The following is an 18,154-nucleotide window of genomic DNA, read 5'->3' on the forward strand; positions in this document are numbered from 1 at the left end:
CAAATAACACAAATTGCAGTGAAACAAATTAAGTACATAAATGGTGCAGCACTGAGCATCATCTGGCAAGATCTCAAGTAGAAGAAAGAACAGCAGGGATGGAAGTACTTTTGGACATCAAAGCAAAAGATAGCATGAACACAACTTCAAGAACTCAGGGACATGATCAAGAGATTGAACCACAAAATCCTCAAGTATATAAGGAGCAGAGGAACACTAAAATCTAGAAAAATATATGTGGTAAAATTAAAGTAGAAAAAGTCTCAGATTAAGAAAGAATGGACATCAAAATATAATAGGCACTTAGAAATCCAGATAGACATGAACAGAGAAGAATGTCTCTAGAATATACTATTTTCAAGATATCATAAACACGAAACAGAAACTTTCAAAGGTTGTAAATAGAATATGCCGACTCACTTATAGCAGAAGCAACATAGTAACATCAGAACTCTTACCAGAAATTCTCAAACTCGGGTAAGCATGGGGTGATATATTTCTAATCATAAAAGTAAATAATTTCCCACTGGGATTGCTATATTTAGCAAAACTGTCTTCTGTGAGGTGCACTCTCACCCTGAACTCTTGGGGAAGGGTCTAGGCCCTGCCCTATATGAAATGACAGACTATGGACACCCCCATGGAGGGCCTCACCCTCCCAGGGGGAATGAGGGGATAACGAGGGGGGGTTGTGGGGGGGCACAGGAGGAGGGGAGGGAAAGGGAGAGGGACCTGGAACTGACTTGTGAAGCAACCTTGTTTCTTATCTAAATTTAAACTGGAAAAAAAAAACTAAGAAATAGACTATTTCTTTACAAGTAAAATCTAAGGCACTTTAGGACCACTAAACTTCCAAAACTATATTCCAAAAGATATTTAAAGTAATAATATAGATAGATAGATGATAGATAGATAGATAGATAGATAGATGGATAGGATAAAAGGCTGCCACAACCATGAGAGCACAGGAAAGAAAAACTTTCATCTGAGGTTAGATGAATAACAATTGAGAAGGAATCTTACATGCCAAACACAATAAATTAGCAAGCCCCTAATACTAACAGGGGTTAAAAAACAATCATCTAGTCAACCAGTAAAACAACAAACAAAATTACAGAAATTAGAAAATATTTCTCATTAATAATCTAAAGACTTATCAGCCTTAATGCACCTTAAAGAGACGCAGAATGACTGGCTAGGTTTAAAAATAATCTCTAAGTATTTGTCATCTCCCAGAAGCACTCCTCACTGGCAAAAATACCACAGCCACAAAGTCAAAGGATGGGAGTCAATACATCAAGCAAATGGAAGCTTAAAATAGAAGCCAGAGGACAACTTGTAATAGTCAGTCCTCTCTTTCAACTATGGGAGTTCCGGGAGTTGATCTCATGCTCTCAGAACTTTTAGCCAACGATCTATCTCACTAGCCTATGACACCCATTTTATGATAACAAATGATAACTGGAGAAAAAGGTCAAATACTTCCTGATCCAAGTCCTTCCATAATAATAGTGGAAAACTTTAACCTGCCACTCTCATTTTAGATATGTCATCTGAACTAAAAGTAACAATAATTCAGAATTAAAATATACCACAGATCCAATGAATTGAACAACATTTACTGACAATTCTCTCTAACAACTATAGAGCACACTTTCTTCACAAATACCCATAATCTTGAAATAAACTAAATTGTAGACCACAAAAATGTTTTTAACAAAGACAAAGTAATTTAAATAACTTACCATAACTTATCAAATTATCACAAGGTTAAACTAGAAATAAATATAAAAGAAATCACATAAAGATATGGGCACAGGAAAAGATTTTCTGAAAAGAATTCTAACAGTGTAATAAATAAGACCCGAAACTTACTATTGGAAACACAAGAAAGTCTATATACAAAAGACATCCTTCTTAAAAAGAGACAAATGTCAATTTGTCAGATAAGAGATTAGTATTTTGAATCTATGAAGAAATCAAAAGAATAAATAGTTGAAAATTAAATCATACAATCAACAAAATACTACTGAACAAAAAGCTCTCCGAAGTAAAATGAAAAATGTATTGGCAATTTTTAACAAGAGATAGTGATGCTGCAAAATATAGCTTTGAAAAAAAAAGAATTATCTACCATAATGAATATGAAAAGTGCTTACTAATGAGTTTACTAATTTACTAATGTATAACAAGTTATCTAAATGCTACTGAGATAGTTCCTATTTGTGAGGTAGAAATTATGGTAACTGCCTCATAACCTCAATCATATATATTACAATTACTTATGGCTGCCATATTCTCTTGAATGTATAATAAATGGCTTGTCTGATCCCTTTAGTAATTTTATGCTATAGTTTTGTTCTACCCTCTCAGTATTTGGAAACATTATTATAGTTAAACACATCTGCTAATGACAGTCTGCAAAAATTCAGATTTTAAATTATGTAGAAGAATTTTATATTCCTCTTTAAATTTCATTTATTCATCATGAATCTAATCTTGGTCACAGGAAATAGGCTGTTTTCTTAGGAATGCATTTAGTATTTGTTTTACAGAAAGGATAATTATACTTTGTTTTCAATCAGGTGTTATAGAAAACTACTGAGAAATTAATCCAACACAGAACCCCACCAAGATACACATATGCCTCAGAACTCAGTCTCTGGCCGGGCGGTGGTGGCGCACGCCTTTAATCCCAGCACTCGAGAGGCAGAGGCAGGCAGATCTCTGTGAGTTCGAGGCTGGGCTGGACCGACAGCCTCCAAAACAGTACAAAGAAACCCTGTCTCAAAAAAAAAAAAAAAAAGAACTCAGTCTCTGGCAGTTTATGTTTCACTGTGGATTCCTGTACAATACAATCCCCACATTTAAGTGAAGCAAAGGGAGGTGAGTTTCTTGTCAGAACACATTTCCATCTTTAAATTAGTTCAACAAACTTGTTAGTTATGTAATAGTCCAAACTTTATTATTTTAATCAATGTATAACTTTTAGAGCTTTCTATTTTTTCCAAGGGGGGAAACAACTAAAAACTCATGGCTGCTTCAATCTATTATTTTCTGGTAACTACTTGTCTTATTTCAGAATGGAACATTTTTTTCAAACTATTTTAAGATTCTGAGTCATATCACTTTTTTGCCATTTATTGACATTTATATAACTTCCCACTAATTAAATTTGTCATTTGAAAAGTGCCTATTTGTGTGAGATTTATGAATTTTTATGGGGCTGTCTCTCAAGAAAGTTTTGCAGTTGGATCACTATCTGTCCCTCAAATAGCCTGTAGACCACTATGTCCTTTGGAAGCAGTCTAAGGCTCACTTTCTTTATATACTTCAATGATGAAATTGATTATAACACCATTAGATCATAGTTTTAAAGAATTAAATTAATCTTGTCTTTTAAAAAATATTCTTAAATAATAAATATTCTTTGAGAATTTCATACATGTGTACAACATATTTTGACTTATCTTCTTATTAATATGATTTTTCTAATTATTTTCCATAGATTTTTTAAAGTATTTGCATAGATTCCTTCCAATAATAAGGTAGATCAATATAGGCAGTTAGTCATTCTATCTGACTAGTTTTAAATTCCTAAGGGAGTTTTGAAAAGTATAAGTTATTGACTATTTATACTTTACAATGCCATCAGTTGTGAAATGTGTCATATACTTTAATATTTTATTTCTTTCTTGTGCATATATCACCATTCTTCATTGTATCCATCTTTAAGCTTAGTAAGGCAACGTGCTATCTAGGGGCACATTAAAAATATTTGATGCCTCCACAAATCCATGGCCTTTTATCCTTGCAGAGCCCTGTCCACGCTTGTTGTTGCTGTAATCAAGTAATTTTCTCATTCTTTCAATAATTTTCTCCAACAGCCTATTCCTAAAGCTTTCAGAGCACACTTCTCTGAACCCCACTGCACTGCTGAACAGAGCCACCAAGGCCAATCACAAGGAATGGCTTCAATATTCTGCCCCCTAAAATGTATTGATTGATATCCATCACTCCTATCTCAAAGAAATGATGACTGTTTCCCTGTGTGTGTTAGCACTTTTTCTTGTTTTCTCTCTCAGTGGGCCCTCCTGTTGTGTCTTCTGCTACTATGGTAGCTAAGCACAAAGCTTTGCACTGGTGGCCTTCTATCAGAGGTACTTCTTCCTGGATACTTTACAGCAAAATATACTTTCTCTGTAACTGAATAACAATCTTTTCTCTGCTTACACCTTTTCTCACTAACTAGACATTGCTGGCTAACAAAGCCTCAATGTGTATAATGTACCTTTTCAGAGTCTTTCCTTGTAATCTAACCTGTTTTGGTTCTGAGTCACCTTCAACAACCCATAATGGTTTAGAACCTGCCTCTTGACCTCTTTGCAGCTTTTATGAAGATTAAGCTTGAGAAATTAAGATTTATGGCATCAGTTTTTAATACTGGTTTTATATTAGAATGCTCTAAAATATCTCTAAAATCATTATGAGTGACCAGATGCTTTTCAAGTAACCTGACTCAGAATACTGGTTGTTTATAGACCTAGGAACTCTTCCTTTCCTCCTATCTCCCCTCCCCTCTCTCTCCCTTTCTTACACTACTTCTACCTCCCTTCTTTCATCTTTTCCGCTTCCCTTTTTACTTCTGACATCTTTTTTTTTATCCTTTCATTTAAAACATAGACACCCATAAAGAGAATAATTGCATTGTTCATGAGTATATATGCAGGTACCCACTCTGTTATTTGCTGTTTAGGCCACATGCACAAGTTAATCTGAATGGTTTTTACTACCAACTTGAGACACTCGAATGATAATGTCTACCTCAAAGAGCTTTGCTGTAAGCACTGCCATTGAGTCTCACAGCAACATATTTTAAAATGCTACAGAAAAACACAACCAATCAAATGCAGGGTTTCAGAGCTCAGTCCTAACTGATGTTTCTACCAAACACTTCCATACCCAAGGCTCAAAGAACACTGAGTAGGAGGGAGCAGAAAGCTTGAAAGAGCCAGGGGATAAGTGAGCTTGCTGTAACATCAGAGGCTACATCCATAGGTTTCCCCAACACAACCACCCAAATATGAGCTAAACATGGACAGTACCAACAGACATGCCAGAGTGGAAGGGAAAAGTCCAAGAAGCTTCAACCCTACATGAAGAACTACAGACAACTGGGGAAAACAGGTAGCAGAAACGGTGGTCTTTCCCAAGGAAGATTATACCAGCTGATTGTCCAGTGCCAAATGGTCAGTCCCCAAACCATGCATACAAGTAACAGTATATGGAGTGGACAGGTAATATTTAGTAATATGTGTATATTTATCTATATACATATATTCATGAATTAACTACTAGTGGGGAGCAAAAGAGTTTATGAATTTGAAGAAGAGTGGGGAAGAAAAGGATGGTTTGGCAGGAGGAGAAAGAAGGGAAAAATAGTGTAATTGTGTTATAATCTCAAAAAATTAAAAATTTTAAAAATTGTATCTCATGGATCATGGATCATGTATGTCTGATATATCCAAATAAGACAATAGCTTCCTGTTTTCCCTCAAATTCAGGGCTAATTTCATTTGGTTTTAACATTTCAAGGCTTAACTAAACTGTGGCCTTTGTTAACAAATATCATGGCTCCTTCATCCATGCATTGTGTCTTTTTCTTCTTTCTTTCACACATCATCATAGCATGTTCCCTGGTAATCTCAGAAAAGGACTTCCTTGCTTGTTACAGACTTTCCTGTCATTCTTGCTCCATTTCCTGAGCTTTATGGCTCTTCCCTTTCCATTTGTGTAAAACAACTGCCATTGTGTATCTGTGCTGACTAATCTTGTTTTTTTTTTTTTTTAACATTCATGAAACAGTTTATTTGCCTACCTCTGCAGGCAGGCCACTCCTTGTGAGGAGAAATGTCCATAGTTTTACTCTGCTTGGATGCAGCTTGTGTCCACAGGAGAGACTATGGTCAAGTTAGCGCTAAGCTAAACAACCTGAGAGGCCCAGACTCAGCTCCACTTTATGTTCTTGTCCTCCTCGGTCATGGCTGGTGTATCAGTGACAATGCCACTGCCATCCCTCAAAGTAAACGCTGGCCTTTCTCTAAAATCATGGGTTGCTGCAAGACTAGGCTGAGCTTTAAGTCCTCTCCAGGCATGGCAAGCTCCTTCCCTGGAGGCAAGATGACATGACAGGCCATGTCCCAAGTCAGGGAGAACATGACAGGCATAAAATGAGATATAAGTGGTTTGTCGCGGCCACCCTCCTCCTTGCTGAGGTTGTAAACCTGAGCCTCTACCTTCTGGTGGGGCTGGATGGAGCCTGGCTTGACCACGACCAAACCATGCCTCAAATCCTCCTGCTTTAGGCCTCGGACCAGGGCACCCAGGTTATCCTCTGCTTCAGCCCTTTCAAGGCTCTTGTGGAACATCTCAATGCCTGTCACTATAGTTTGAATGTTCTTGTTATGTCCCAGTAACTCACACTCATACCTCTTCTTCAAAATGCCACGTTCTAGTGTATCAGTCACCACTGTGCCCCGGCAGGGAATGGAATAAACTGACTCTATGGGGAGCAGAAAGGGCTTCTCCAGCTCCCAGGTAGGGACCGGGATGTAAGTGTCCACGGCGTCCAGCAGCTTCTGCGCTGACTTCACACTTAAATCGGGGTCACGTTGCTCAAGGGCACAGAGAGCAGAGTCTATGATTACTGAGGCCTCCTCTCCTTTATATCCAAACTCAGTGAGCAGCTCCCGGATCTCCAGCTCTACGAGCTCTACCATCTCCGAGTCCTGGACAGCTTCTGCCTTGTTCACGTACACCACAATGTGCTCCACCCCAATCTGTTTAGCCAGTAGTAAGTGCTCTCGGGTCTGGGGTATGTGGCCGTCATTAGCTGCCACAACCAGGATGCAGCCATCCAGTGGGGCAGTGCCTATGGTTATATTCTTATCATAATCTGCATGACCAGGGCAGTCTGTGTGGGCATAGTGGCAGGCAGCAGTGCTATACTCCACATGAGCTGCATTGATAGTGACACCCCGAGCTCGCTCCTCAGGGGCATTGTCTATCTCCTCATACTTCTTGAACTTAGCTCCAAAAACAGCGTTGACAGGACACTTAAGAGGGTAAATATGAATAAACTGCAATGGATGCAAAACCCAAGAGCTTAGTGTAGTCCTCAGCAGCTCTGACCCTAGAAGCAGTAAAACAGGTAAGTGGGCTCTAAACAGGAAACCTGAGATCTAAACAAAGCTTGGTCTTATGATTCCGTTTTCCTTCCAGTGGTAATTCACATGGTGTCAGCAATTTGGCAGTTAGGACTTTACATGGAAGGTGGCAGACTGTTACAGTGTGGAACCAATGAACTTTTAGCTAGGTAGAGAAGTCCCACCTCTTCACTTCCTGTCCCTCTGTGCAGAAATAGAGCAGTAAAAGTTCTTTTCCAAGGAAAGATAATGTGAGAATAAAAACAACCATTGATATCACTTACTGATGGATTGTAATGTGGGACTGTAAATTAAAACAAACCCTTTCCTCTCCAAGTTGCTGTCAGCTGCAGTGGTTTTTCTGTTTGTTTGTTTGTTTGTTTGTTTCGAGACAAGGTTTCTCTGTGTAGCTTTGGAGCCTATCCTGGCACTTGTTTTGTAGACCAGGCTGGCCTTGAACTCGCGTAGCTCTTCCTACCTCTGCCTCCCCAGTGCTGGGATTAAAGACATGCACCACTGCCACCAGGCTTGGTTACAGTTTTTTTATCAAAACAATAAAAACATTAACTAAGACATGAATAATGGTGAATACCGTTGTCTTTATTTTCCTGGAAAATGTAAAGAAATGCCCTCTCACGCAGACAGTGCACTGTGAACATATCAAGAAAAAGTTTCCACTGAAGTCTGGCATAGTGAATAATTAATTCATTGGGGTTAATTCCAGGGCTATGAGTGAGGGGTTCCTTACAGAAAATGATGAGTTAAAGGCTTCTGCATCAGCCAAAGCTCATCCAGTCCTGGAAAAGCGTCACAGAACCTGCAGCCTTGAAGCTCCTTACACAGCTTGCAGGCTGTTGGGCTGACCACTTGAGTATCTTCTCCTTAGCGACCATCACTGCTTGATAACCTTTCTGCATCTTCTCTTAGCTTCCAGATGCCTATAAATTTTGGTTACTTCTTGAGACTGCTAACCTTTCTTTATTTTCAGTCTTAAATGCCTTCCCTCTATAAAGGAATCTTTCAAGTTTGTAGAAACAGCTACTCAACATTAACCTTCAAAAAGACATGGCTCATACATAGTAGAACTTTGACAACCAAAAAGAAAAAAGAAAAAAAAAAGAAACGGGAAAAAATAAGAAAAAGTCAGATTTAAAACGAGTACTGCTTTTGAAAATAAAAACCAATGGGATAAAACTTAGTTGAAAAACATAATTTAAGAATATAATTTAGGTCCTGCTTGATGTCATTCAGCTCAGGCAGGTGCTAGCCATCCACATGCCAGCCTGGGACATCAAAGCCTGGGGTGACTGAAGACAGCCACAGGGCCCTGCCAGGTGCTAGGTGGACAGCTGCTATCACTATGAGCAAATGTGTGCTACCGAAATGGGAGGGAAAGAAAAGCAGAATGATTCATGCGCTGTGGAAACAGATGGATGGGAAGAAGTGAAGGCAACGAGGAACAGGCTGGTGTGAGTGGCTTGCTTGCCACCTGGGGCCATGGTGACCCCCAGGTCAGGCTGCTGCTGAAGGCCATATCTTGGTCCATGGCCCTATCCCATCCGTGGTCTGTGTTTAACAGCCATGGCCCACATTACCTCCAAAGGTCACATGGAAGCCTGGGATCTGGACTGAAACCTGTTGCCTTGTTCGAGTCTGAGGGCCACACTGCAGCTGGAGCCATGATGTTCTGAAAGACCTGTGCTGCCACTTGGGGCAATGGTGATGTCCAGACCTGCTGCTGCTGAGGACCATGTCTGGATCCATGGTCCTACCACAGCTGGAGTCTGTGTTGAAGTCCGAAGCCTTGTTGGTGTCCGGGGCTTGTGCTGTCACCTAAGCCATCCTGATTTGGGTGGCCTTTGATTTCACCTGAGCCATGATGTCATCCAAACTCAAGTTACTACTGAGGGCCATGTCTGGGTATGGGGTCCTGCTTGCAGCTGGGATCTGTGTTGATGTCTGTGGCCCATGTTACCATGGGGGAAGGAGGCAGGCATAGGAACCATGTGTGATGAAATCAGAGAGCCATGCTGTGCCGGCTCCACCCTTTATTGGCCCTGGGAAAGCTGGCCCTGCCCCTTACTGGACACTGCAGCAACAGAGTTGGTCACAACCCCCACAGGAGAGCTGGCCTCTCCACTTTGGAGAGATGGCCCCACCCCTCAATATGGGTGTAGGAGAACTGGCCTGGTAACATGGGCATAGGAGAGCTGGCTCCACCCCTTGTCTGAGGAGGGACATCAGTGGCCCAGACGGAACAACTCAGCACCACCCAGGCACACATCTAAGGCTTGGGTTGGACCACCATAACACCCACCTCATCTGTGACATGTTAGAGCATGAAGGGACTCGTACTGTGGAATGACACCTGCAGGATCTCCACGACACCTGGTAGGTGGGGAATATCCAAGAGGAGTTTCAGTGAGGGTCCAGCAATTATGATGTACCAGAAACCAGAGGCCTTGAGCCAGACCAAGGACTCATTACAATGAACATTTGTAAGTAAAGCTGATTGAACTAAAGAGAATGCTATGTGACACATTGAAACTTCCAAAGCCGCTATGATGAATTAAGAGATGTTAGAGAGATGGGAACGACAGAAGCAAAGAGGTGTTTTTGTTTGTTTGTTTTGGCTTAGTTTGATTTTATTTTGTTTTATAATTTCCTTTTGGGGGGATGCTGTAAGGGTGAAGGGAAATGAACAGATTTGGGATACATGATATGAAATTCCCAAAGAATCAATAAAGAAATAATGCCAATAATTAAAAAGAATATAGTTTAGGAATATAATTTAACCAAGGCATTAAAAATCTAAATGGTTTGTGTGGGGGGTTGTTTTATCTTTTATGCATAATAATATAAAAGAAATAGAAGAGTATAGAAGAAATGAATGAAGAAATGTGTCAGGAAAAATTTTAAAAATTAAACAAATTTTCATGTCCCAGAAGACTACCTTTTAGTCAACAGGTAGCATAGAAAGGGATGACAAAGAAAGAGAGGGTAGGAAACAATCAAGATATGACAGAAAAAAAATTCCTTATTGTGTCTTCAAACTTAAAGGGGTCTGCTGTATATCCAGCTTGATGACTCAAATTTCATTTCTCCACTGATCACATCACTTTGAATCTTCAGAATACCAAGGACACAGGAAAAAAAACAACTTAAAGATGTCCAGAGACAAGAGAAATATTTCTCTCAAGAGAACAAGAATGAAAATGTCCTTAGGTGTATTTCCTCATTAAGACTGGATGCTAGACAATGGAGCAATAAATTCATATTTCTCAGGAAATTGGATATGAACTTGGGAATTCTTACTCAAAAAACTCAATGAAATGTAAAGTCAGAATAAAAATGATTTCAAGCTTGTAAGGGATTTAATAAAACAGGCTTCCTTGTGACCTTCCAAGAGTTCCTGGAGTAAGAATTATTGTCAGAAACAGTAGCTTGAAGGCTACTGAAAAGAAAGGACAGGCTCACTGTATCTGTGAGAGGAAATAGGTGGAGACTCATTAGAGCAGACCAGAAGACACTAGAACCACAAGAATCTATGCCACGGTTAATGCATATGAAATGGCTGACAACAAAGGAACATGGTGAAGGCTACATAACGCAGTGAAAACAAAGTCCTTGGAAATCATAAGGAGGAACAAAGTTCTTATTAGATCACCACAATTTACTTTCAAATCTGTGAACTGTGGCATGATTTTAAACAATTTATTCAAGTGTAAGCGTAAATACAACTCAACCTCTACTAAGGAACTTTCAGTTTTAGAGGACGTTAGGTTGTGCATGGTATTAAACATATTAATTCAGTAATCCTCCAGTAAATATTTCATGGCGAAAACTACATAGTTGTATCACAACAGTACTTATTGGATTACAATGTACAGATATAAGTTACTGTCAAAGTATAGATTGCAGAAGGAATGTAAGTAAGAAGGATTTACAAAACGCGTATATCCTGATGAATTCCAGTAGTATATTTTTGTAATTCTCCAGGTATAGGATGAGCAATCAATTAAATGAATAGCTATTAATATGAAGCATATCTGTCATGGGACAGAATATTTGTTAACTAATTAAAGATGTGTTACATGTATTTATGTTGCAGAATAATTGTTTAACTATGTAAAGGTGTGTTGCTTTTGTGTATGCTTCATTTATTTAATTGTGTAAGGATATGTTGCTTTTTCACCTTGCCTGCCTAAGGCACTGACTTGTCTAATTAAAAGCTGAACAGCCAAGGCAGAGGAGGGATAGGTGAGTCTGGCAGGTAGAAAGAGAAGGGGAGCCAGCCAGCCAGCTAGCAGGTCCCAGCCCACCAGGGGCCAGATAGACAGACACGGATGAAGTAGGAAAGCAGGATGGACAGAACATAGATGAGGTAAATGAGCCTTGGGAAGCACATACATTAATATAAATGGGTTAATTTAAGTTTTAAAAGCTAGCTAGAAAGAAGCCTAGGCTAAGGCCAAGCATTCATAATTAATAATAAGTCTCTGTGTCATGATTTCGGAGCCAGTGGTCCAAGCAAGCCTGCTGTACATATTAGATTCTGGATCTTTTAGAAAATTCCTAACATCTTGTGCATTATTCTATTTTTAAATGGTTTCAGAAGAAATGACTCAGATATTAATGTGGCATAAATGTATCTTCAAGGCGCCTTTCAGCTAACTTTTTAAATTATGTAGTAAATATATGTAAAATATTACGCCTACAGCAAAAATTACTAGCAATATGAAATTATTTTATTTTTTCTGCCTTATGAATGTGAAAAATGTTAATTACCATTTATAGCTCAGTGAGTTCAGATGCCACTAAATAAAAGTCTCAGCCTTAGATATTAGTCTATTATATTTTGATATTGATCTTTTAGAATTTAATACAATATAAGAAGCATTAATGCAGAAGGATTTAATTATAAAAACATTGGCAATTTCATTAATAGTACAGTTTGAATCATGTACCTCTTGTGTCACTGGTACACAACTTTTGACAATGGTAAGATCAGTAAAGGACAACCATGATTTCCTCAATGTTGACTGTTAGAATGGTTTTGGGAACTAAAATGACAGAGCAAAGCTGGGACTAGGGCAGTGCCCTCTGAGGCAGTGCATTTCAGGAGATATTTATACAATCTTCCTAGATCTAGGCCCAGAAGACCCATCCTACAATATTTGCAGATCTGCACTTACTTACAGGGGCAGGAGAAAGGGGAGATGCAGCATGGAAAGTACCAATTCCAGCCACACGTTTGCAGATTGCTTGGGACTGAGATTTGCTGGTTCAAATTCTGAATCTTACTTCTTTTCTTCCCTTTTACAGTGCTAGGGATTGAATCCAGGGCAAATATTCTGCCATTAAGCTGTCTTCCCAATCCTACATCCTTCCCTTTTCAAAGACCTTACACATGAACTTTGGATACAGGACCAGCAATTGCCTACATGTGAAGGACATTTTCAGAGCCAGGGTGTCCCAAATAGAGCATGAGCTCAGGTTCCTTCTGATGGCCACCTCCAAGATATATCTTTTCTGTATCACTGGCCCAGTCAGAGAGTTTCTGAGTATATCAAGGTCTCAAATACAGATGTATATCATCAGAGTCATTGATCTCTACAGTGTGAACACAATCCCATACACACTACCTAGAAGTCCCCAGACTAGGACGAGCTTCATTTTTCATCAGTGTGCCCTACCAATGGATCAGAGTTCAATACCATGAAATTCTTGTTCAGTAAAATAACTCAGACACACTCTAGGCTTCCTGGCATGTCACACTGACGTTGGAGAAACAGACATCTGATTCTTTTATTCTGTCACTAGTATTCTAACCAACTATTTCTAAGAGAACTTAATTTTCTATTTTCTTGTTTAAAAAGAGAATGGATCTCTTTGTCATGGAGTTTATTTTCTGGAGCTGAAAGCATTCTCATTCCTACAAAGGAAAACATCCCTACACTCAGCTACTTGGAGCAAAATGGGTAAATGTGGCAAAGTACTAACCAAGAGAAAGCCTGGGCATAGGCAAGCATCTTAGTGTTCTAACCTTTGGAATTCCTTTTTTTATACAAAACAGCTGTTTTTTTAAAGCAGTTTTATATGTTTCCAAAATAATATGGACTTAAATGTGTAGTGTTGGGCTGGAGAGATGGCTCAGTGGTTAAGAGTACTGACTGTTCTTCCAGAGGACCTGGGTTCAATTTCTAGCACCCACATAGCAGCTTACAATGGTCTGTAACACTAGTTCCAGGGGATCTGAATATCTTCACCCTAATGCACATAAAATAAAGGTTAAATAAATCATTTAAAAAATGTGTAGTGTCATAAACATTTGGTGATTTAGTCACGCGTTTTCTCTACTTACTCCAAGCGGGATCTGTGGGAGAATATACCTGCACCTAACTCTAGTTTACCTCTGCTCATTTTCCTTTCTTTTACCTCTGTTTGCTTTATAGTCCATGGCATTTAGCTTTCCACAATTTTCCAGTCAGACATTATTTTGTTTTATTTTATGAGATGACAGTTTAAACAATTCTTCACATTCAACAGAGATTAGGACACTACAGAAAACACTTCTAAGTAAAAATTTGAGTAAAGAACCAAATAATCACATACTGTGCCTTCCTGGGAATTCAAACTATTCTTAGATTTAATCTTTAGACAACCAGACATAAGTCTTATTTTTGCCTATTTTGCTGTAACTGAGTTTTTTATTTTTATGAAGCTTAAGTAGAATATTTCAAATTTTATTGTAATAAGGACAAGTAAAGTTTTAAAAATGAAAGCATGTCAGTCACCTAAATGAATCAGTATGTAAAGGTGTTTGGTGCCCTGAAGTTTATCCCAGGTACCACATGGTAGAAGGTGAGAACTGAATCCTGAATGTTTTGTCCTCCACACAAGTGTCATGGCACCCCTACATGTGCAAACATACATGATAAAATAAATGGAAAATTGTTTAAAAGACAGAAACTTTTTCTTGGCACCTCCTAGGCACTCAACTGTGTCAAGGCAAAGCTGAGTATCTCCTTACCAGGCACCAGCTGTCAGAATCTCATTGTGGGAATGATGTACTTTCTATGGAAGCACATGGTCACAGAAGCAGCTGCTGATGCTGCGAATGGAAAGGATATGTGGTCTGCTTTAGCATTGGGAACCACAAACAAGGTTTTCACAGGAAGCCAGGTGTCATGACTCGCAGCAATGTGCCTGATGTTGCATAGAGGGGGCATTCTTGTTACAGACCAAGGGGAACTGGAGAGAGGAAGGGCAAGTCTGTCTGTTCATGGGTTCATTGTGAATGCCAATCTGAGCGTTCTTAACATGGTTATTGAAAAAAAATACATAAGGATATTCCTGGAATGACAGATCTACTGTGTGCTGGTGATTCTGGCCCAAAGGGGTTGAAAGAATCTGAAAGCTTTTCAATCTTTCCAGAGAAGATGATACCCACCAATATGTTGCCAGAAAGTCAGAAGTAAAGAAGGTAAGAATCCTGGGAACAAAGCACCCAAGTTTCAGTGTCCTGTAACACAAACACTGACGTGTCACTCTGAAGAGACAAGGCACTTAGCAAACAAGAAGGAAGCCGCAGAATATGGTAAATTTTGGTCAAGAGGATGAAGGGAGCTAAAGGAGAAGTCAGCAGCCAATTGTCAAGAGACATCAGCTGTTTTCACTGAGAGTGTTCACTTCTGAGTCTAGTCAAATATATAACTCTTTAAGTGTAACAAATAAATGATCAGAATTTGAAAAAAGCAAGAAAACCACTTACTGAAACTTTGGAAGTATATATCATACAGAAAAACGCTTTGGCAGCAGCTGCCTTTGAGAGTTGCATTACTGGTGGATGGGACCCATGTACACTCATTATGATATTTATGTATGAGAAACTTAATTTCTCTTTATGATGATGATTTTGGCAAAAAGAAAGAACTTTGTCAAAGTCCTCTTAATATATGAAGAGTACTAGATAATATACTTAACTGAGGAAAAATTGTCATTTGATCAGACTAGTTCAAATAACAAAAGATGTAAATTTTACTCCTCATGAATTCTGAACTGTCATTCAAATGTTTTTGTCTCTAAAATCAGTATTATCAATTAAATTTTAGGAATTGTTGGATACCCTGTTCATCTCATGTTTTGATAAGCTGACAAATGTTGCATTTAGACACTCTAAAGGTAGGTGAAAGAAAGAGAAATGTGTAAAAAATTGATTACAAGGATGAGTTATTTACAAAAATAATATGTAAAGCAATATATTCTCTAAGCTTTGAAATAATAGTTAAAATGAGGTTAAATTTCAACATGATTCTCTATCTTCTGTTCATTATGTACTTCTTATGAAACATTAAGCCTATAATTTGGTTATTTTCAAAGACAATACAGAACTCTCAGCATCTCTTTTATTCTAAATTGTGATGACATATGTTGGGGACATAAAAGTGATAAAGACTGGAGCCATACAGAAATAAAAATGGATACAAAATTATGTGAAAAGTTTCCTGTCATCATAAAATATGATGAAGGCACCAAATGAAGCTTCAAAATCCTGGCTTGTGGCCTAGTATTTTTAGTAATCATATATCTGGGGGAGAATTACATAATTTTCCTAGAATACAGCTCCTTGTATTTTGAAATAATGGAATGGATGGTGTATCTGCTACCAGTTGTAGCTTTCTTTTCATTATAACTTAGCTTTTATTTATTTTGATCATATATTTTTTATTTTGCAAGAGGCTTTAAATTTTTTTATTCATGTTTATAATTTCATATATATACACAATGAACTCTGATTATACTTACTATTCCTCTTTCCCCATTCCAATTCCTCAATATGCCACAGAAGTTGTATCACAACTTCATGACTTAAAAAGAAAACAACCTACTAAGTCTAGTTAGTGATGCCCATATGTGCTTTCAGTTGTAACCTCCCACTGGAGTATGGAATCTCCATATGTGCAGAGGTGTGGGGCCTTCCAATGGAGTGTGGGAGCTGCCAGTGGCCACATCCTCCAGGAAGAATGATTCTCCATCACCAACAGCTTTCATCTGCCAAAGAGCTTTCGTTGCCAAACTATGCTTATAAATATTGTCACTTTGCAAGTAGCAATTTCTCAATTTCTCGGATACATTTGCTCTGGGGAATTTACTCAGAACATCTGAGCCTAAAGATTTTATTCATTCACTAGCAAAGTCAACAGCGGCTATACTCAGTTATTTCTAATATTGTCTCAACACCAAGTCCTGTGATTGCTTCATTATGACCTAATGCACTTGTCTCATGAGATTAACTTTAAGTTTAATTTCAAATGAGTGCCTCTGGTAAGAAGGATGAGATGGTCATGAACCACCTACTAAGCCTCACACACAGTGATAGCATAATTCTTCACATCAGTGTTAGAAAAGTCCGAATTTCAGATGCCTAGATGCTAGCATAAAAACACAATCAACAACAACCAGGGCAATATGTACCCACTAGAGCACAGTAACCCTAACCACAGAAGGCACTGAATATTCCAACATAGCTGAAACATGAGAAAAATGACCTTAAAACAGCCTTAAGAAGAGGTAAAGTTCCTTAAAGAGGAAATGAATCCCTTAAAGCAATCCAGGAAAACATAAACAGTGGGAGGTAAAGATAAATTCCGTAAAGAAACCCAAGCAAATACAACCAAACAGTTGAAGGAAATGAATACAAGTGTTCAAGACCTGAAAATGAAAATAAAGTCAATACAAAAAACCCAAACTGTGGGATTTCTAGAAATGAAAAATTTAGGAGTTGAAACAGGAACTATACCAACAGAATACAAGAGATGAAGAAAAGGCTCTCAGTTATTGAACATATGTTAGAAGAAATGGGTACATTTATCAAAGAAAATGTTAAATTTGAAAAAATTCTGACCCAAAACATCCAAGAAAACACAGGGTACCATAAAAAGACCAAGCCTAAGAATAATAGGAATAGAGGAAAGAGAAGAAACCAGAAAATATTTTCAACAAAATCATATAAGAAAATTGTCCTAATCTTAAAAAGGAAATGCCTACAAGAGGCACAAGAAGCGTAAATAAATAAATTAGATCAGAAAAGGAATTCTCTTTGACACATAATAATCAAAGCACTAAATGTAAATAGCAAAGACTATTTAGAGCTGAGGACTACACACAGCAGATCCCAGCATGAAGGGATTCAGCCTGCCCAGAGACTGCCAACGTCCAAATCCCATTCCCTACCCACAGGACAGGAAAGGTAAGCCTGGGACTGTCTCCAGCTTGTCTTCTGGTGCCCTGAGCAGAACCACCTGATATCTGGGGACTGCACAAGGCAGATCCCATCCCCACCGGATTCAGCCTGCCCAGAGATTGCCAGCACCATAGTCCCTTTCTCCACCCATGGGTCTAGATAGGCCTGGGTCTATTTACAGCTCGCCTTCCAGTGATCTGCTCACAACTAGCCTAGGCCAGGGTACTGCACAATGTAGCTCCCATCCCAGCAGAAGCCAGCCCATCCAGAGACTGCCAGAGGCCAGGCCCCATTCTCCACCCATGGGACAGGCAAGGGCCCAGCCTACCCAGAGATTGCCAGGCCTGATACTAGGATGGCCTCCATCCACACAAGATGAAAGCCACCAGGGTACTGGACCTGCTCCCACCCACTGGAAAGGAACCATGGTAACATACCCATCAGAAAAACAAGGGACTCCTTCTGTACCCACAGTTAGAAATGATGGGAAGGAGACAATATAAAAGTACACTCAGCAAGAAAAAAACCATATGGCACAACCAGAGACTAGAGACTTTACACCTGTAAGGCCTGAATACCCATTGCATATGAAGCAGATGAGAAAGACCTTAAAAACAACTTCATGAAAATGATACAAGCCCTTAAAGAAATGGAAGAAAAAAACAAACCAAAAATACAAAAAATGCAAGAAAGAGAAGACAAG

General features: G+C 38.8%; 1 protein-coding gene across 1 annotated transcript; it reads right to left on the reverse strand.

Moving 5' to 3' along the window:
• Positions 1-6,006: 6,006 nt before the first annotated feature.
• Positions 6,007-8,969, reverse strand: LOC101828676 (elongation factor Tu, mitochondrial-like). Its single transcript, XM_040754229.1, is given in 3 exon segments — positions 6,007-6,089; positions 6,092-7,192; positions 8,801-8,969. Coding segments are annotated over 3 exon segments (1,353 nt in total).
• Between the last annotated feature and the right edge of the window lie 9,185 nt (positions 8,970-18,154).

This window comes from Mesocricetus auratus, unplaced genomic scaffold (genome assembly GCF_017639785.1).
Source record: "Mesocricetus auratus isolate SY011 unplaced genomic scaffold, BCM_Maur_2.0 Super-Scaffold_100010, whole genome shotgun sequence".
NCBI classification, from domain to species: domain Eukaryota; kingdom Metazoa; phylum Chordata; class Mammalia; order Rodentia; family Cricetidae; genus Mesocricetus; species Mesocricetus auratus.